Source organism: Brassica napus, chromosome C7 (assembly GCF_020379485.1).
Source record: "Brassica napus cultivar Da-Ae chromosome C7, Da-Ae, whole genome shotgun sequence".
Classification (NCBI taxonomy): Eukaryota; Viridiplantae; Streptophyta; class Magnoliopsida; order Brassicales; family Brassicaceae; genus Brassica; species Brassica napus.
Window position 1 is genome coordinate 51114774 of NC_063450.1, and position 20916 is coordinate 51135689.

At 34.9% G+C, this 20916-nt stretch overlaps 4 protein-coding genes across 7 annotated transcripts; 3 read left to right on the forward strand and 1 right to left on the reverse strand.

Annotated features, from left to right (window-relative positions):
- Nucleotides 1-8216: 8216 nt before the first annotated feature.
- On the reverse strand, nucleotides 8217-10995 carry LOC106411490 (protein PHOSPHATE STARVATION RESPONSE 1). Of its 4 annotated transcripts, XR_007326321.1 has the most exons (8): nucleotides 10808-10982; nucleotides 10259-10345; nucleotides 9477-10171; nucleotides 9273-9392; nucleotides 9119-9176; nucleotides 8966-9035; nucleotides 8412-8819; nucleotides 8217-8352 (listed from the first exon to the last, which is right to left on the reverse strand). XR_007326321.1 is itself a non-coding variant. In XM_013852260.3 (7 exons), exons 3-7 carry the CDS (start codon nucleotides 10162-10164, stop codon nucleotides 8589-8591), a joined length of 1167 nt encoding a protein of 388 aa, XP_013707714.2. In that variant the 5' UTR covers nucleotides 10165-10171; nucleotides 10259-10345; nucleotides 10808-10982; the 3' UTR covers nucleotides 8217-8588. The 4 variants fall into 4 exon arrangements, 3 of the variants coding, with proteins under 3 accessions (XP_013707714.2, XP_013707716.2, XP_048619148.1); XM_013852260.3 differs by having other exon boundaries at nucleotides 8217-8819; XM_013852262.3 differs by lacking the exon at nucleotides 10259-10345 and having other exon boundaries at nucleotides 8217-8819; nucleotides 10808-10995.
- A 2937-nt stretch (nucleotides 10996-13932) lies between these two features.
- Nucleotides 13933-15422, forward strand: LOC106407193 (auxin-responsive protein IAA11). Its single transcript, XM_013848011.3, has 4 exons — nucleotides 13933-14403; nucleotides 14620-14973; nucleotides 15064-15125; nucleotides 15204-15422. The coding sequence occupies exons 1-4, from the start codon at nucleotides 14162-14164 to the stop codon at nucleotides 15218-15220; spliced, it is 675 nt and encodes a 224-aa protein (XP_013703465.2). The 5' UTR covers nucleotides 13933-14161; the 3' UTR covers nucleotides 15221-15422.
- A 571-nt stretch (nucleotides 15423-15993) lies between these two features.
- LOC106411346 (photosystem II reaction center PSB28 protein, chloroplastic) lies at nucleotides 15994-16934 on the forward strand. Its single transcript, XM_013852098.3, has 2 exons — nucleotides 15994-16208; nucleotides 16367-16934. Exons 1-2 carry the CDS (start codon nucleotides 16136-16138, stop codon nucleotides 16849-16851), a joined length of 558 nt encoding a protein of 185 aa, XP_013707552.2. The 5' UTR covers nucleotides 15994-16135; the 3' UTR covers nucleotides 16852-16934.
- A 1143-nt stretch (nucleotides 16935-18077) lies between these two features.
- Nucleotides 18078-19840, forward strand: LOC106407120 (ammonium transporter 1 member 4-like). Its single transcript, XM_013847916.3, has one exon. The coding sequence runs from the start codon at nucleotides 18217-18219 to the stop codon at nucleotides 19744-19746; it is 1530 nt and encodes a 509-aa protein (XP_013703370.2). The 5' UTR covers nucleotides 18078-18216; the 3' UTR covers nucleotides 19747-19840.
- Nucleotides 19841-20916: the final 1076 nt, after the last annotated feature.

A 20916-nucleotide genomic window follows, 5' to 3' on the forward strand; every position in this document is an offset into this window, starting at 1 on the left:
AGGCAAGATCCTTCGTACAATACCATACTCCAATATAGATTTTTCCAGTTTTCCAGATCACATTGAAATAGATCTTTTCAATTGTCTAACTCGCAAAGTTCAGCATACCCGTAGGCGGTAATGTTCACTACAACACAAACATCAAGAATTTACCAAAAAAAAATAAAACACAAACATCAAGAATAAACACACTAAGACTTTGACAACCTAATGTTTAATTCCAAAGACTTCGTTGGTGCATACAAGTGGCGCTGCTTTAGTCCTGGAACAGTTGTCTACATGCAATCAAATGAAAATAATATTAACAGAAACCTATTTATCAGCTAGCCATTTCTACCTATGGTCTTGCCATCAACATATGGGTGCACGTGAAGGGAAACTTATTTTTGCTTCTATTAAATTGTGAATATGCGCACTTTGGACCAAAATAAAAATAACCTGCAAATATAATACAAATGGAACTCATCATTAAGACTCATCATGCAAATAAAAACAGCATCTCAACACTACCTTATAAAATTGCTTAGTTTTTTCTTCTGCTCACTCCATCGAAGGAATAGCAGTTTCAACGCACGGTTACACGGGCTAGAAGCGTCTGATTGAGCAGTTAAATAGGAGGAGAAGTATATATAGAAGCGTCTGATTGAGCTCTTAGAATTTAGGTTAAGAGGATAAAGATGGCAAGCTACAACTAAGATATTCTTATTTCTGTTTTTTAAACTAAACCGTATCGTATAAATATATATATGCTAATCATCAAATCCTAGTTATTTGTTAAAATCTCAAGCGCAGAATATGGAAACTAACTACTGATGCTTGCTATAGTCGATTTCAAGGAATATTTTGGGAGGCATGATTGGAAATTAAGAACTTGTAGCAATATATTCCATTGTTAAGATTGCAAGAGCTATATACGGAAACAACTTTGTGAATTAGTTTCAATAGAGATTTTAGGATTGATAATGTTTCCATATCTAAAATGATTATCATTAAACAGATTTCGGTATTATTAATGCATATTGATTATATGTAACGATTTTAAACAGATCACGGATATGGAAACACGCAATATGAGATTACTTCCGGTTCTGTTTCGAGTTTAAAAAAGTAAGGCAGTTCAAATTTAAGTGATTAGTTTAATAATCAGATAAAACTACTTTGTTTTATTCCAGTGGCATTCCTTTGTAAATATTTAGGAAAATTCAGGGTCAATTTTTATTTGTATTCCTGTTTTAATAGTTTAGATGTGTACTACTTTGCCTTCTGCCGGTGGCCTGTTGCGCCGACAAGATCTTTTCCGCTGTAACGGTCATGCTCCCATGGGTTTCTCAAGCGAGTCTATTTACCTGCTCCCGTACTCATCTTTCGACCTGGTTCCTCCGACAGTTATTTGCTCTCTCTTGCTCGAGAAGACTCATCTGGGCCATGTCACCATCGGTGTTAAAAGCCAAAGCTCTTCTCATCTGGGCCATGTCACCATCGGAGCCGCTTCCACCACCGGATCCACCAGACCCCCCTGACCTTGTTCCAGGTTACTACCCACCTGAGATTGATATGCTCCAGCCTCACATTCAATATCCTCAGTCTGGATCAGAACAAAGCTTCATGGGGAAGCTAAATTTGCTTGGTCTGTCCAAAAGCATCAACGAGTGTTATTTGTTATGCAGCAGGGAAGTACAAGCGAAGTTTCCTGTTGATTTTTCTGGTCTTTGGACGGAGGTCATATCGCTCATCAAGCAACCATCCATGACTACTACATTCACAAGCTCAAGCACTCCTTTGGTTCAAAATTCAGAAAGACTAAAGCTTGTCTCAAACAGCCCAGTAACTTTAACCATTTTGGTTAAGTTCATTCAAACTTCCTCTCGTCAGGGCCGAGAGAGATTGTTATCCACATCCTCCTTCTCCAAGGAGAGAATTGTTCCATCAAAATCCCTCTTTACAAGAGGTGATCCTCTTCCGGTGTTAACCGGGAAAAGTTACCAATTTCCTAACCGTTTGTTATCTTATGTGATGGTCCACTTGGGGCCGGTAGATACAACGACCCTCTCTCCGATGAGAGTCGAGGTTTTGGAAGGTGTTGCGACGTCATATGCTATTGTGACTAATCGTGTGTTACTTGAAGATTTAGAAGTACGGTTTGAGTCTTCCTTAGATTTGATCGTAGGTGGCAACTTCTATATCTTTCATAATGTTTTATCAAACTTTTTTAAGTTTGTGTATCTATCCTTGTATTCCTTTGAACTAAATGTCGGGGTTTTATTTGATCAGTTCGCACATCGTGGTTTGTACGATGCTGTTTTTATTCTTGTAACGGTTTGAATCTCTTAATGAAAACATTGGTGCACAAAAAAAAAAAGATGTGTACTACTTTATAATTTATATTTTAGTGTACATATCATCAATTCAAGACATGTAGCATAGCAATTTATGCTAGTGTTCATTCGACTTTAGACTCACATATTTTAACCAAGAAGTAAGCACCATAAAAATTAATGAAATATTTTGCCTATGATCAGTAACGTTAACAACGAAAAAGGTCTTGTCTTTTCAATTTTTATGCAAAATACATATCGAAATGCATTGTTAAACTAATTTAGAGTAGATAGTAAACAAGAGAGGTGCAGCTTTTTCCATTAAATTGATTTATCAACAATTTTTTTAAATAATAACTTTTGATTATGACTAAAATAATCTTTTAATTTTATATTTTCATTCAGTTTCTATGTAGACGAAAATGAGGTTCTTTTTCTCTTCATGATGTTGGAATTTTTTTTTGACAAAGTGGTGTGGACCAATTTTCCGATGAGTTTTTCGATGGATACGTCTGTCGGAAGAACTGGAACTTGAGCACGATGTAATCGTGAATACTATGAATTAGTGTATTTGTTTGTCAAAATCGGAATTGTGTTGAATGAGAAATGAAAATCCAAAAGGAGTGATATGCAAAGCGTATGAAACTTTAAATTTGGTTAAATATAAAACATTTAGCAAATAAATCACTTTGAGTATATTTGAGCTTGAAATATTTTTATATTTATTTTAATATAAAAATATAAACTCAATAAAAGCATAGTGATGGGTGTGATTTAGTCATCTATATTATTAAAAGAGAAGTACCCATTTGAAAATGTTCTTACTTCATTAATTAAACTTCCTATTTTTTTGCTTGTCTTTTTCAGTTGCATTTATGAAATATTCTAAAACGAATAAAACTACGTAATTTATTACTTATCTTTTCAGTTAAATTAGTGAAATATGCTTAAATGATTTTAAACTTCCTATTTTATTGTTTGTCTTTTTCAGTTAACTTAATGAAATATCCTTAAACAAATTTGGACATAATGTCATTTAATCAACCAAGAAAACTCATGAGTTATCCTTACGTGCATAATTTTAATAATAGAGATTTTAAAAAAACGTGCATCATTAAAATGTTACCTAAAACATGCAGTATTAATATATAACATGCACCAATAAAAGTAGAATTTGACTCATACAATTGTACGGATATTATTTTTAGTTGATTAAATTTAAAAATAATTATTTATTCAAATAATATTTAAGAATGGCTATGCTTTTAAAAATTATATGATATTATTTGCTCATAACTCATTTGTCATTTGCTAAATTGTTAGAAATAAAATTTTAGTATAATATAACTCAGTTGTCATTTGCTAAATTTATGGTTTTTATTTATATTTTTTATTAATTAATTATAATATTTTCATTTTATATTTGAAAGATAAATGAATTTTCTTTCAAACAATATTTTTGTAAATGTATTTTCTTCAAAATAATCAATTTAAATTTTTATTATCATTGAATATAATTATTTTTGACATAATTTGAGTTTTCGTTTACATCAAAGCTTATAATATTTTAGGATAATTTTAATTTAAAATGTAATTTTCGTATTTTTCAAACAAATTCTAAAAATTATTTTTTAAATATTTTGTTATAATTTTTTAAAAAATATTGAGTTGCATTTCAAATAAAAAGGTAAAGATATTAAAAATATTCTAATTAAAATATGTAAAATTTAATATAGTTTAAAGGAAATAGTCAAAATAAAAAAAATTACACATATAAAAATCATGATTTTTGTTAACTGGGCGGATCATTATTTATATGATATCGCACAAGAAATTTTTTTTCTGTTTTTACAATTATCTAATTAACTCTATATACTCATTTTTTTATATTTTTTATATGATATCACACATTCGTAAAAAAATAGATAGTTTAAGATGCAAAAAAATATTTACTTAATGAATATAATATAAACGAATATTACAAATACATCATTTAATAAAATAAATAATTAAAAATTAAAAATTCATATCCGCGCGGATCAGGGTCTAGTACCACATTATAACTGCAAAATAAACGTACAATAGTTATGGAAATCAAACTCATTAATGATTAGAGACTTTTGGTACCTCCATTATTACATAACGTGTATTAATCTTTTATATTATAAACTAGGGGTTGGCCCGCCCTACGAACGGGTGAGTTTACATTAAAAGTATTTTATATTAAAATAGTTAATTATATAAAATATTTAAAATTTTAATTTATACTGAAAATAATAAATGTAATCTGTTTTTATTCTAAAACTTTATTTTAAATTTAACTAAGTTTTGTTGGTTTGAGTTGAAAAAACCACTAACAATTTTTTTTTCTAGAGAACACAAAATTATTAAATTTAAAATTCGGGAAAATGTAATGCTTCATATTTTTCTATTTTATTTGCATTTTTAATTTGATATAGTTGAATAAAACCAAAAGTAATAAAACTAATATTTTTTTATTTCTAAGAGTATCAGATTTTAATATTATTACAATAACTAATTTTTCACAATAATAAAATAATACATCCATCCCCAAGCTAAATCAATTGAAAATTAAATGTAATGTGATAAAATTATAAAATGTTATATTTTAAGTAATATATAAATAGTTTAAATAATTTCGTAAATAATAATTAGTATATATTATGTAATAACGAATGATTTTTTATAATATATGTTTGTTTCAGTTTATATTAGATTTTCAATTTATAATTGAATTTTCTTTAATTTTAGTGTTTTACTAATTATGTTTTGTAAAATATTTTAGCATTTGTTGAACTTAAAAAAAAATTGTTGGAAATTTCGCTCGTGCTATTTGAAAATAATTTTATAAATTAATATAAGCATTACATTTCTAACAGGATTTTACTTGAGTTTCATATCCTATCATATCAAATAATTGAAATGTAGTGTAATCATTAATAATCTGGAAATTAAGATGAACCAAACTGCATATAAATGTTTTCTGAAAATTGTTTTTCTTTTCAAAAAAATAAAATTTAAAGAAGTAACTAAACTTTTTTATTTGTTTAAGTGTTGGCTATATTGAATGAAAATATATATTTCCTATCTAATCAAACATCTCATTTTTAGTTTCCACTTAGTAACAACGATAACATCAAAAAAATTATATATATAATTTAATAATTAAATTGAACAAAACAACATAATAACTTTTTAATGTTTGATGTATCATCTAGCAAACAATTATGCACATCAAAACTGCAGAGCTTCTGTTTTGAAACTTACAATGATTTTTCAATGATTTCTGGAGGTCCATCATTTTGTTTGTTACTAATTTTGTAAAGCATGAACTTCGTGATAAAAATGAAAAAATGAAAATCTGTAAATTTCTTTTTTTTTATTATCATTGCCCGAATTTGATGAAAGGTGCAACCATTAGCATCTGTAAAATCTGTAAAAAGAAAGTGTGATGTTTAGTGTAACCATTAGCAGCGCGTTGAGTCTCTGGAATCAAGGGTATCAGAGATGTTTAATTTTTTTAATTTTTTTGGCATGATGACTTAAACAGTTTCGAGTTGGAACTTTACTTTAGTGGGTTGATCTCAGTTTTTGTTATGACCTACGGATAATACGACGAGGAGACGGAATATTAATGTATGTGTGAGAGGATCAGGGTTGAATAATCTTTTTTTTGTCAGCTGTTTTGAATATTATTGACCTCTGTAACCAGCCAGTAGTTCGATGGCCACAATTTAAAAAAACATAAGCAAAAATAGAATTCTTGGAGTAGACATAATTTTTTGAAGTTAATAAAATGCACTTACGGCGGGGCGTAATAGCTGAGGACACACACATTTGATTCTTGGAATTGAAAATAACATGATAAAGATAACGATATGCTTTGAAAACACAGAGCAAAGTATCTCACAATTCACTTTTCTCAGTTCCGGAGTATATTTTTTCAGAAAATGAAAATGAAACAGCTTGTAGGAGTAACAATATATTGGTCTATGTAACCAGTTCTACGGTTCAAAATTGTTTAAAAAGAAAGATGCAGAATTCATAGAGAAGAGGAAATACATGTATAAGTTAAAACACTGAGGAAAATAGCTCAAAGTGATACTTATTCGGTTTATGAAAGAATTTAAAAACTGGTTAAGAAAGCAGTTGTGAGATTGAGCGACCTTGTATCTACTCCAATAATCTGAAGCTTAACCATGGTGTGGCTTCTTCGCAGAGTGCGCACACACTGCCTCGGCCGACTCCGCAGAAGACATGTCAGATGAAATAGGGATGCCCAAATAATAAAAGAATTCCTTCCAACTCTCCCAAAACACTTAGTGGGAACCACTTGAATTTGAGATCTGATCTGATATCTGAAACATCTCTGACTCCTACTAAAACATCTCGCCAACACCAACTTCGTAAAAAGAAGCTTTCTACCAATCATTCTGAGCAGAAGCTTTCCAAACCTGAAAAAATAGTGTTCTTTGTTGGTTTTACAAATGTTGGAGATCTTGATGTTTGGTCTACTTCTAATTCTAAATCAGTAAAACATTGTGTTGGATTCTCACATTGTCTTTGGTTTAGTCAATCTTCAAAACTACTTCATTCAGCGTAAAAGAACTCTTCACACACTTTCATGGTAGACTGTATAATTTATGATAAAAAAGGATCACAATTAACAATTTTCGAATCAAAATAAATATTTCAGATTCATGAATTTGTTTGTTCTAAAATCACAAACAACTACACTCTCATATTTATCATCGTGCTATTATATCAATTATAATGGTTAAATGTGTTGTAGTTTTGAACATTCAATCATCAATAGAGAGAACTTCAAACATGTCATCATCTTTTAAAAAATTATATTTGTTAACATCAAGCCTAACAACAACACTTCTTTTAAATATATTCTCCTGATTCTAAGTCTACTATCTCTATTGGATAAATATCGTTTTGACTTATTTGGGGCATTGACCTCTATTTGGTGCCTAATCCTCAAATCTTATCTACTACGCCATCTCCTCTCCCCTAGACCAGAGCCTTTGTTTGGTCATGGTGAAAACAGAAAACCACTTATAAAAAAAAATTCAATCCAATGGTCTAAATTTTCTGTTTTCTTTGATCTAAATGACATAAAATACTTTTGATGATGTCATCAAAAATCTATATTTGGCAACTCTTTGTTGAATAGCTATGTAATCTAAACAACACATCCTTTGAAACACAAACCTGCTCATGTTACAACTCTACAGGAAGAGTTTCCTTTGTAGACAACACATATATACCTTTTAGAATAGCTTTTGATGTACCTTTTCATGATCTATATATATAAAATTTTACAGCCGGAATGTTTTTATAAAATGTTTGGTAAAACTTGATAATCCTAAATTGAATAGAAAAAGAATTGATAAAAAAAGCTCTAACTCCACGAGAAATAAAAGGGGATTTGATAAGTACACGTTTTATTCTCTCTCCTACACAACTCAAATACAGGTTCGTAAAGGGGACACGTCCAGTAGTTATAACAAAATTTACGAACCTGTATTTTATAGGTGTTTTTTTTAACAATTTTTTTCTTTCATTTTATCGGTGTTCCATTTACTTAGAGGCATTTACAAGGCAAATACTTGATTCAAATGAAACAAAAAATATGAAAAGAAACCTAGATGCTATGTTATATAAAAAAAAAAAAAACCGAGACGTGGACCTTGTGAACTCGTATAGAAACCTCTTTTTAAGAAAATCATTTATATTCCAAATTTCATTATTCTTTTGTATCATTACAATGTTACAAGATAAAGACATGTCTCAATGTAGACAACATAAAGATTTCAACTATGTACTTGGTATCTTTTGTTATGGTGTTTTCTCATGTTTTAAACTCAAGCATGACCAAGCATAAAGAACTTAGATAATCTCGGTTACTGAAACACAAAGAACATCATAATGTCTGACACTCAAAACGTAAGATAATAAGAGTCTTACATAAGTTTAAAAACATAAGAAAACATGATCATCTCAGTTGCTAAACCCCTTTCCAAAGAACCATATCCTATCATAGCTTTCAATCATCTCTTCATTCATCTTAATTCTCATAGCTTCTTCTTCCACCTTTTCAAGTCTTGTTTCTTGAAACTCAAATACGATCCATCATACTCTCTCTCAGATCCTTAACATCATTGGCAAGTTCATCATGTTTTGCATCCACCTTCCCTATCTCATCTAACTCAAAGCTCTCCATCATACTCCCATTACTTTCAATTATCGGGTTTTGGTACGCTTTGCCTGAGAAGATTCAGGCTCTTGGCTATTCCTTGTTTCCTCTGATACGAGCTCCTTTGAATCATCTGTTTTCTTGTCTTCTTGGTCGGATTTGGCTGAGGTATCTGATGTTGAAGCTGTCCCTTTTTCGAGACCCGAGTTTTGTTTCTCGAACATCATTTGCAGGTACTTTCCTTGTTCTTCTATCCGGAGTTGCAAGTTTCTTTGAATCTGCAAGAACAGAAAAAGACAAAACATTCTCATCCAAACTCACACTTCCTAGAATCACATTTCAACCTTTGCAATGTTTGCAGACATAAAAAAAAAAAAAAAGGAAGCTAGAAGCAATGTATTATAGAATATAAGACAAGATATACCTCGAGCTGCTCATGGAGTTGCTTCTGCACTTCCATCTGAAGTCTCAGAGCCTCTGTAATACCTATCCCACTGTAATACCAAAAATAAAAGATTTTAAGACATCAAACAAGGTGAGAATCTGTTAAAAATTGCTGGACCACTTGGAACGTTACCCTTTCAAGTCAAGAGATGTTATATGTTCAAGCGGTGTCAACTTCTTCTCTGAAGAACCTGTAGCACTCAAAATAAAATGATCTTTAAATTTGAATTTTCAGAAGAAAAAAAATCATAAAGGAAATAAAGATTAAGAAAGAGTTGGGTATCTACCATTTTCTGATGGTTCTGGCCTATATCTAGCCGTCCTATACTTCTGCAAATGGCTTTTGACATGATATATAGTTAATCCATCAACTTTCATAATCTTCAGCACACCTTTAGGAGTAGCTCCTTCGTAAACAAAAAAAAAAACAATGAGTTTTTTTAACACACAAAATTTATGGAAAGGCAAAGATGAAATAATTAAACGCTCACTTTCACTGCCACCAAGACTGTTGACAGCCTCAACAAAAGCCTCGTGAAGCTCTGGCGTCCAACGCATACGTGCCTTGCCCGTTCCGTTGTTACTGCTTGAAGATGTTGTGCCGACAGGTCGCAACTCCACAGAAGGAGAAGGCTGCTGCTGAACAGTCTGATGAGCTTGCGGTGGAATTTGCACCTTTGAATCTGAATGGGAACTGGTGTTAAGCAAGAGATCATTCCAGCTAGTAGATAGTAAAGGATCTTCATCGGTGATCAAGTGGTCAGCCCATTCATGCCAATCATTTGGTTTCTGAATGTCATCAAACGCAGAACCAATGCCACCATCCTCAACATGGCTGGCCTCAGGGAAATCAAGAAACCCTCCGTGAGGTGAATCATGGCACCAAGAAGTATCGTTACTGCTGCTTCCGTGTCTCTCGTGAGATGCCATGGATGAGTAATGGAGATTGGTTGAGAAACCAGAGGATGTTGAAGAGCATATGTGTCCAACCGCTCCGTTGTTATTGGAAGAAAGCAAATGGTAGGTTTGTTGTCCTAATGGCTTAGAGATAAACTGAGTGTTGTCTGATCTCGTGAAGGATTCTTCTCCGGTTGAAGGGTTAGAAGGTATTGAAGTAGTAGTGCGAGTGAGGTTACTGAGCACCATAGAACCTGATCTCTGAACCGGACGAGCCTCCATTGTTGTCCTGCCAAAACAAAAATCATAAATGAATTAATCTCAAGTTGTAAGAATCTGTAAGAACATCCTTTTCTTTTTGGAAAGACTCAAGAACCTTGGTAATAACTGTAAACGAAGAAGACTTGTCAGTTCTTGAAGATTCTAATGGGTGCACCCCAAACCGAATCATCAAATCTCGCATCTGAATACACGAAACCAAACTCAAAAACCTCAGTGAACACAGATGCGGTCAGACAAAACTCTAGAAACAGAGACACAAGACAACAATCAGCATGAGTTCGAGGTTACTGTCTGATTGTACAAGTAAAAATATGCAGTCTTTTAAACGAAATGTAGCGAGAAAATTCAGTAGAGAAGGAATCGATATAAAAAGTATTATAAGAAGACGCTAATAAAACTTAAACAAATCTAATTGTAATAAAATAACACAAGCATCGAGAATCATCGACAAAAGCAAACACACATTATCCAACCAAACATCAAACTCGCTGGAAACTAAAATAAACACTTAAATAAACACAAATCGAATCCGAATCAACCAATCGTGAACGAAGTTTCTCGAAAAAGCAGAGATATCTACAATTATGCTCGAAAGATATCAATTTTGATTAACAAACGCGAAAATAGAATCGAAAATTCTCACCTAACAATTCATGGTGGAATAGGAGACGAAAGAATAGAATATAGATAATCATTTATAAATTGCCATCTTGAGGAAAATAATCGGAGAAATCGTCTTGTTGTCTGTTGTCCTCGAGAGAATGTTGACGGTGATGTTTTTGTACTTTCATCGTCCAAGGAGGTGTTTTTGGTGGCTGTCTCTTAAGCATATGGAGATCAGCCTTCGTCCACTTACGCGCTTTGAAACAGCGCGTGTGTTACTTGCTTTTTCGGACATACTAAAAGCCGCACGTGGACGCTGTTTACTGGACAATTTTAATTATTTAATAGGCTTTGGCCTTTATCGTTTGTTTTTTTTCTTTCACTCCTTATAAGGCCGCTAAGGCCCGAAGTGGTTTTCTATTGATATTTTCGCTAAAATAATTTGATATTTCATTGTCCAATGATAATAATAGAGATGTTAATCATGAGTTTGGCTCCATCCCATTTAAAATATTCAAAATTAAGCTCTGGCTTTTTTGTTTAAGCTCAATCCCCTTTTACAAAATATACACAGTACTCGGATTTGAATTCAGATGGTAATGCTTCACTAACACTATGGAAAACTATAGTGGATTTACAAAAAGATGTGATAATAATACTGGATCTGGAGGGTCTAAGCCACTTGCCCCTATGACAAACAAAGTTAAAATTCCACTTGCTCTAAAACTCTTTAAAATTAATATATAGCTTTCTTAAATACCCAAATCTGGATCTTTGATTATGACGGAAACAGAGGAATTTATATATATTTATTCAAATATTAAATTTTCATAACAAAAATCAAGTTACAAAAAAAAGGTCGGGAACCTCTTGGTTACAAATGATTTACTCCATCTTTTTCATAAAGATAGATTTTCTAGCGTTTCACACATATTAAGAAAATACATTAAATCACTATAATAAATATATTGTTTTCTGCAATTTTCAATTTTCAATTTTCAATATCTTTTAACCAATAGTAATTCAATAAAATCAATTTTTTAAAAAATTTACAATTTTTTCATAGAAAACACAAAATATCTATCTTTGTGAAACGATTTTTTTTTCTAAAACATCTACTATCTTTTTAAAACAGAAGGAGTACATATTACAAGGTCACATTTAACTTTATTGTCTTTTTATCAATAAGACTACAATAAAAAAATTATACAGATGCAACTAATTTTTCAAATGATTTCCTAAATATTAGTCAAGTTGGTAATGCTCATTGCTTAGTCCATCTACCTAAATGGCTAAAATTAATACTTTACAAATCTCCACCTGTACTGTATGAGTTTCCTTTAGCATTCCTTTAAACCCTAGTTTCAGATAATCACTTCCCTTGTCTGAAAATGGAAGCTTTTCTATTGCCATCGATGTCACCGTTCCGCACCCGGTCCGGAGGACTTGCTCATGCACGAGCTAGAGCTACCAAAGTCCCCAACCCTTTCCCTTCCTCCTGGTTTACTCCTATGTTGCCACTTGTCTTTGTTTTTGTAAGGCTAGAAAAGAAAGAATCTGATACTTTAAAATTACGATGGTGCACACCGCAGGGAATCCCATTCAGAGCGTGGGACCTAGATGGACAACTAACACTTTCAAAATTTTCAACTCTCTATTTAATTGGTTGAACGGTTTTATTTGGAAAGTAAAGAAGCAACGGTCGGTTATGTCTTCCCTACAGACGACAGGGTTTTTATTCGGACACCACTAAAAATGGACAGCTAAACTCTCTCTTTAATTAAAACTCAATTTTAATTACGTGATTATAGATCAGATAGCCAGTTGATTACATTAATTAATAATTTCTGAATAGCGATGATATCTAGCTTTAAACCGGAACCAATAGCCATCGTTCGAGGACGTGGGCACGAGGTCCTCCCCCTCTGTTTACGTGGGTCCCATGTAGCCTTCTAAGTTTCCTTTTTCTAGCCGTCCGATTGAATCCCACGAAGTTGACATGTGAGCCCCCACTTTCTCTTGAAGTTCTCGAGTCTGAGGATATGTATGCACAAATACTTTGGAACTTTTATTTATTTATTCATTTATTTTCCACCCTATTTTTAATTTGCTTTTATTAATCCCACGGATGCAACCGTTTTGATATCATCTTTGATTTTAAATCAATCCTATCTATATCAGATTTTGGAGTCAATACCAACCAAAAACATCTGAACATTACCATCTATATGGATGATTCATCATATTCTGTTAAATTTATTATGTTAACATAGAATAAATATGAATGAAATATCAGAAAAATAGAATACTCATAAATTCATCAAATTCGCTTTTAAATCAAAATTGCAGTAAAATATTTGTTTATTTCTGTTAAACTAGTGAAATGAGTACTATTTCATTTAAAGTAATTAGTATTTTGTCGAAAGTAATGGAGTTACATTATTTGAAGGACATAAAATGATAATGTAGTTGTAGCCTACAACCATCAAATTATATTATTTTTTGTGAGAAAAAGTAGATACTAGTAAATTTGATCAGAAAAAAGTAGATACAAGTAAATATATTCACGGAATAAAAGTGAATAAATTTTTCCTTTTTAGGTAACATTTATTATGTATAAAAATCCATGTTCGGGAACGCGCTAGGCGCTAGTCGGACGGTCGGGTTGGGCCTAGCGCATAAAGAAAAAATCGGAGATTAATCAGAAATTATGCGGGACGGAATTTTTAGATGATTTACTATGTTATAAAAGATGTTAATCTTTAATTGTGTATAACATTAATACATTTTCATGTTTAAGATTGTATAAAACACACAAATAGAATATATAAACTTAATATAGTGTAATTTTCATCAAAATTATGAATATAAATGATATTTATAAAATTTTAGATCAAATAAACAAATAAAACTATTATTAAAAAAGTAAAAAAATTAAAATAATAATAATAATAATAATAATAGTAATAATAATAATAATAATAAAATAGATTAGGCGGCCGCCTAAGCGGCTAGGCGGTCATTTAGGCTGTCTAGATGGAAAAAATCGGATATCCTATTTTTTAAACCGATTTGGCATTAATCGGGACGGAAAAGTGACGTCTACCGTCGGCCGATTTTTAGAACATGGATAAGAATTGATATTTAAGGCGAAAAAGAAGGACTAAAGTTAGGGAAGTAAAAAGAAAAAAGAGACAAATCCCACCCGTCGTGTCTTGTTCTTGTTCATCCTCTGTTTCCTCTTTTCCTAATTTTCATTCACTGTTTTTTTGCCTTACTCATTAAAGTCTCAAACTTTGCTTCAAATTCAACCCATCTCTCACCTTCCCTTACAATCAAATCTTCAATCACTCTCTCCCAATTCTCACTCTTCTGTGGTTTGGAGATTTTTCAAATGGAAGGCGGTTCGGCTAGTGGGTCGGCTTCGACCTTGTCAAACAACGAAAACGTCCTCGTCTCTTGCGAGGATTCTTCTTCTCCGGCTGAGAACGAGCTCGAGCTTGGTCTCACGTTGAGCCTAGGTCGAGAACGTAGGGTTTCTTACGCTGATGATTCTTCTTCTTCGTCCTTGAGTAGCAGAGCTAGCGTCACTGCTGGGATCAAGAGAACAGCTGATTCCATGGCCGCAACTAGTGGGTGAGATTCTCCTCCTTTCCTTATATGATCATGGTCATAGAACCCATAAAAAAGGTTGTGTCTTTTTTGCTTTTTATGTGATTTGATCAGACATAATGTTCCTTTGATCACTGTTGTCTGAAAAAAAAAACACGACCTTTATTTGATCACAGTGTTATATCAAATCCTTTTGTCTTTACTGTCTTTGAGCTATTTGAAAACTTTGTAAATTTGCAGGCAAGTTGTGGGGTGGCCACCGATAAGGAGTTATAGAATGAACAGCATGGTTAACCAAGCCAAGACATTAGCCATGGAAGATCCGATCAAAAACAGAACTGATGGAACAACAAAGATGAGAATGTTTGTGAAGGTGACTATGGATGGTATTCCCATTGGAAGGAAAATCGATCTGAACGCTCATAGATGCTATGAATCGCTGTCCAACACTCTTGAAGATATGTTTCTGAAACCCAAAACAGATGGTAACTTGGAAACAAGGCTGAAGATACTACCAGATGGGTCTTCTGGATTAGTACTAACGTATGAAGACAAGGAAGGAGATTGGATGCTTGTTGGTGATGTTCCCTGGGGGTATGTTGTTATTATATATACACTTTCTTATGTTGAGTCCAGTTTTAGCTTCACATAGTGAATCATGAACTGAGTTTTACTTGTGTCCAGGATGTTTATTGGTTCTGTCAAAAGGCTCCGGATTATGAAAACATCAGAAGCTACTGGTACAGGTACATTTACTAGATTCCGTATTAAGATCTTTTATTATATGCCGTTGTGACCGTGTTTGTTTAATCCTTGTTTTACAGCTCAAATGATCTTATGAAGCATATAATACACTCTACAAGAATCCTTCAACGTTTGAAACAATATAATAAGACATATCACAAGATCAAAGAGAAGACAAAGAATCTTCTTCTTCTTCTTCTTGCCTTTACAGTTTTTGGCTCTGCCATTTTTTTAGTTAGTTATATTTTCTGTTTGTAAATCACACACTTGACAAGGTATAACAAAAGTTACAAAACTCACAAAGCGTTTCAGAGCAATGCACAAGTTTATAAGATCTGTGTGAAGAGAAAAGTTATAGTTATTCAACATTGAAGAAAATAATCAAATCAAAAGGACCAAAGATCTCTCTCTCTTCTACATACATAACATGAATTGAACCAATCATCACCTCTAAAGAAGGCCATTTACAGGTGAAAATGCTAAGTGTTTCTCGGCCAAGCTGCTACGGCTAGTGTTTTCGTCATTACAAAAACTCTTTGCAAAATGGTGTTTTGGAGTTTTTTAATGCCAAGTTAGACATTTTTAATTTCAATAGACAATGGCATACATAATAACTAATAGTATTAACAAATATGCTAACGGTTTTCTCACATGGTTATGGGATTCGTTATGGCATCACAGCTTTTCCTGTGTCTGGACGCATGTGCCGCTGCCATTTGTGTTCCATGGGATCGGATCACTCTGATAGTCTGATTCAAAACTTCCGAGACAGCAAGAGTCTCTCTCACAAAAAACTCTAAATGGGCTTATTATGTGAGGAAGTAGATAAATGTTGGGCCTTAAGTTAAAAGCCCATATATGAGACCATGACGGTATCCAATAAGGGAACGGCTTTGGTCGTGACACGTCAAGATTCTCCTGACACCACACCAAGAAGAGAGACCTTCGCTTCATCTCCTTCCTCTGCTCTTCTGTCGCTAGTTTCCTCGCGCACATCAATTAAGCACGAGAAATGGCTTGTGTTCGTTCGTTAGGGTCTTTAACTTCCGTCACTAATTCTCCTCGACATGTTTCACGCAGCTCAGGTACTGTTTCGTCACTTCCTTCTTCTTTAGAGGATGATGACATTAGCAGTTGAGAAACAAGGGTTTATGTAGTAGCTTCCTGTAATAAGATCATGGTTAACAGTTTAAGTGTGTTTTGTATAATTGGTGATTAGTAGTAATTAACTCGAATTGTGTAGGCATTGTCATGTCTTCATGCTCTGTTCATCCCATCGCGCCCTCCTCCTTCACTGGCTCTCCCATTTCCCTCCCGAGAGTCCATCCACCAACTCCAACAACTCTTATAAGACCGAGGAGTCTCGTCCCAATCACGATGATGGTCAAACCTACGCTCCAGTTCATCCAAGGGACGGATGAGCTGACTATCCCTGACGTCAAGCTGACTCGGTCTAGGGACGGATCTAACGGAATGGCACTCTTCTCCTTCGACCAACCATCAGTTTTCGACTCCAGCGGTGAGGTCGGTGAGATAACGGGTTTGTACATGATTGATGAGGAAGGTGTGATACAGTCGACGGATGTGAACGCGAGGTTCGTGAACGGGAAACCGGAAGGGATTGTGGCAAAGCACGTGATGCGGACGCCGAAGGAATGGGACAGGTTCATGAGGTTTATGGAGCGGTACTCTGACCAGAACGGCTTACAGTTCGTTAAGAAGCAATGAGGTTGGGGGACTTTTCTATGAGCAAAATGTGTATGTTACATTTTTTTTTAAACTCTCTTGGTTTATGATATTTTTTTCTCTTAGTTTTGATCTTTACTTGAGTTTCAATTTTTCAATGCTTCTTTCATTAAAATGGTTTATACCTCGTGCTCCTCAGCTATTCTATAATTAAAAAAAAAAAAGAGGCTCTTGTATGGTAACACAAACCCCCTAAGTGGTCCCTTCCAATACATTCACATGAACTCCAGGACTAAGTGGAATACAGTGACTTTGCTGCTCGCAGTATAACCGGTTATGTCTCAACCGTGCTAGCATCTTACAGCAAAGTGTACACTAAATTTTGGGCGTAATATGCATACTAGTAACGCTCTGACGTGTGGAGTTCTGTCTGAGACTCCTAATAATCCAGCAAAGCAGCAGCAGCCACAACAATCAGGAAGAAGCACCGATTAAGTATTAATTGTCCAAGATTGAAAGACTGGCTCACGGGCAATAGTATCCCAACCCATCCGGTCAGTGGTGGACCCAAGAGTGAAATTGACTAGGGTCAAAAAAATAATTAAACTATCTCTGCTGGGCTTCGAAGTCGGGTTCTGTGGTGTCAAGGACTGTACTTAACCAACTCTGCTACCAATTTTTTACTGTTTTTCTATGTAAAACATATTTTTAACATGTTTTCTGTGGTGTCAGGTGACTCTACTCCTCCTCGAGTGGGGGTCCGTCCCTGCATCCGGTTGTCCCTTGTCTGGTCAAGTCAATTCTACGACATTTCAATTCAATTTTGAAACCTTTGAATGGTTGAAACATTAAATTTCCTGGCTTAATAAGTCTGTACAGTATTGGTTAGTTAGGATGTTAAGTCTCCAGGAATATTTTGATATCAGTCTCTACTTTTTCACTAATTTTGGTATCAATCTCTTTTGTTTTTTCTTTAAATTCATACCCGTTTTTTAAGAAATATATATCAAAAAAGGGAATTTTACAATTCATATATTATTTATAGTAAATATTTTTTCTCTGCAGAAAAATTAAAAATAAAACTGGTCAAGATATTTAGAAAAAAAAAAAATATATATATTTAGAAATAGAAAACTACATACAGTCCACATAAAAAGGACTGTCGTTAATTGGACGGTACTCCAATAATCATGGCGAGAGCAAAGAAAAGTCAAAAGTAACAGTAATGGTGGAAAAAGCCGTTGCATGAATGAATCTTTTAATTATTTTTTAAAAAGAAAGATAGAATCTGAAAGGTTCACTTTCCTCCTTAACAGAATCTCGTGAATCTCTCTCTACCTTCCCTTTCTATAAAACACTCATCTCTCCTCAAACAAACAATCTTCATTTAGAAACTTTCAAATCAAAATGGCGTCGTCGACAATCTCTTGCAACGCCTCCGAGCTGATCCCTCTACTCTCCGGCGGAGTCAACGCCACCGCCGCTGCCGCCGCCGCGGAATTCATCTGCTCCAGATTCGAAACCGTCTCCGGCAAATTCACCGACGCGGGCTACGCGATCGACAACACGTACCTCCTCTTCTCAGCGTACCTAGTCTTCTCAATGCAGCTCGGCTTCGCCATGCTCTGCGCCGGATCCGTCCGCGCCAAAAACACGATGAACATAATGCTCACGAACGTCATCGACGCCGCCGCCGGAGGCCTCTTCTACTACCTCTTCGGCTTCGCCTTCGCGTACGGAGCTCCGTCGAACGGATTCATCGGAAAACATTTCTTCGGGATGAGTGATTTCCCTAAACTTACGTTCGATTATCCTTTCTTTCTTTACCAGTGGACGTTCGCCATCGCCGCCGCGGGGATCACGAGCGGATCCATCGCAGAGAGGACTCAGTTCGTTGCGTATTTGATTTATTCGTCTTTCTTAACCGGATTGGTTTACCCGATTGTGTCTCATTGGTTCTGGTCTAGCGACGGGTGGGCGTCTCCCGCTAGATCTGATAACCTTCTGTTTCACTCAGGTGTGATTGATTTCGCCGGATCCGGCGTCGTTCATATGGTTGGAGGAATCGCCGGTTTATGGGGAGCGTTAATCGAAGGACCGAGAATCGGCCGGTTTGAGCAACGGAGTAAACCGCTTACGTTGCGTGGTCACAGCGCGACTTTGGTTGTGCTCGGTACGTTTCTACTATGGTTCGGTTGGTACGGGTTTAACCCCGGTTCGTTCGCGATTATTTTCAAATCGTACGGGACCTCTCCCGGGAGCTCGTTCTACGGACAGTGGAGTGCTGTCGGAAGAACAGCTGTTACGACGACGTTAGCTGGTTGTACTGCGGCGCTAACGACTCTGTTCGGGAAGAGATTGATTGATGGTTACTGGAACGTTACGGATGTATGTAACGGTTTGCTAGGCGGGTTTGCCGCGATAACCAGCGGCTGCTCGGTTGTTGAACCGTGGGCCGCGGTTATCTGCGGGTTTGTAGCGGCCTGGGTGCTAATGGGCTTCAACAAGCTAGCTGATAAGCTTAGATTCGATGATCCTTTAGAAGCGGCTCAGCTTCACGGCGGTTGCGGCGCTTGGGGGATCATTTTCACTGGTTTGTTCGCGGATAAAACGTATGTGTCGGAGATCTACGGAGGCGATCCGAACAGACCGTTTGGGCTGTTTATGGGAGGAGGAGGGAGGTTGCTTGCGGCGCACGTAGTGCAGATTGTGGTGATCGTGGGTTGGGTTAGTGTGACGATGGGGACTTTGTTTTTTGTGTTGCATAAGATGGAACTGTTGAGGATACCGTCGGAGGATGAGGTCGCCGGGATGGATCCGACTAGTCATGGTGGGTTGGCTTATATGTATACAGAAGAAGAGATCAAGAATGGGATTATGGTTAGAGGTGTGGGTGGTGAAGATAATCATGTCCATGGACATGTAGGTGTTCTTTGATGTCTTTGTTATTTTAATAGTAGCTTTAGTGTTTTTTCGTTCTTCTTTTGGTCTGTGTATATATTTTTGCATGGAAATAAATATATTAATAGTAGCCTTCAACCTTTTTCATTTTTTTAAGATTAAACAAAGGGCAAATGTCCAAAATAGCATCTTTCTAAGTTTATATCACAAAAATAGCACTCAAAAACTAAAATGACCAAAATAGCACATTTCTAAATTTATATCTTATTTCCAAAACCTCATTTCTCAATTCTAAACCCTAAACCCTAAACTCTAAACCCTAAATCCTAAACCCTAAACCCTAAACTCTAAACCCTAAACCCTAAACCCTAAACTCTAAACCCTAAATTCTAAACCCTAAACCCTAAATCCTAAACCCCACCCTTTAACTCTAAATCCTAAGTTTGTGACTTTTGATAAAACATTAAGTGCTATTTTTGTGACTTTTGACTTTGAATGCTAGTTTGGGAACAAAAACTTGATTTAGTGCTATTTTTGTCTTTTTCTCTTAAACAAATTCTCCAAACTTAGTAGGTTGAGTAATCTAATCCCAACTAGCTAAAAGTTACACATCATAGATTTTGAAGAATGTAAAATAATTAAGTGAAACATTGGCTTTAGCAGCTAAGTAAAGGTTAATATCCATAGATATGGACTATCAAACTGTTTTACAAATTTTATTAATTTTTTTACTAAATTGTTTTTCACCCCTCCAGAACCGGCCTTGCCAGAGGAGAGCAACGAGAGTGGTGAATGACTTTGTTAATTCTTTTTCCTCTTTATTAAAATTCTTGTTCTCATTCTAGTGTTATGCACCAAGGATCAGATGGAGAGTGAGTTTAAGGAAGTTCATGTGACTGATTAATTGTACAAGAATCGAAATCAATTGTTCATGTAAACTGTTACTGAGAACGTTGTCAGTCGGGTAATTCCTGACGGATTTCCCTGCGAAAGTTTTTTTTGGAAATCCGTGCAGAAGGACCAGTCCTGACGGATTCCCAACGATTTTGTCCGTCGGGATTCATACGTTTTCTGGTAGTGCCACTATATATGATTTCCCTGCGAAAGTTTTTTCTGGGAATTCATGCGGAACGACCAGTCCTGACGGATTCCCAACGATTTTGTCCGTCGGGATTCACACGTTTTCTGGTAGTGCCACTATATATG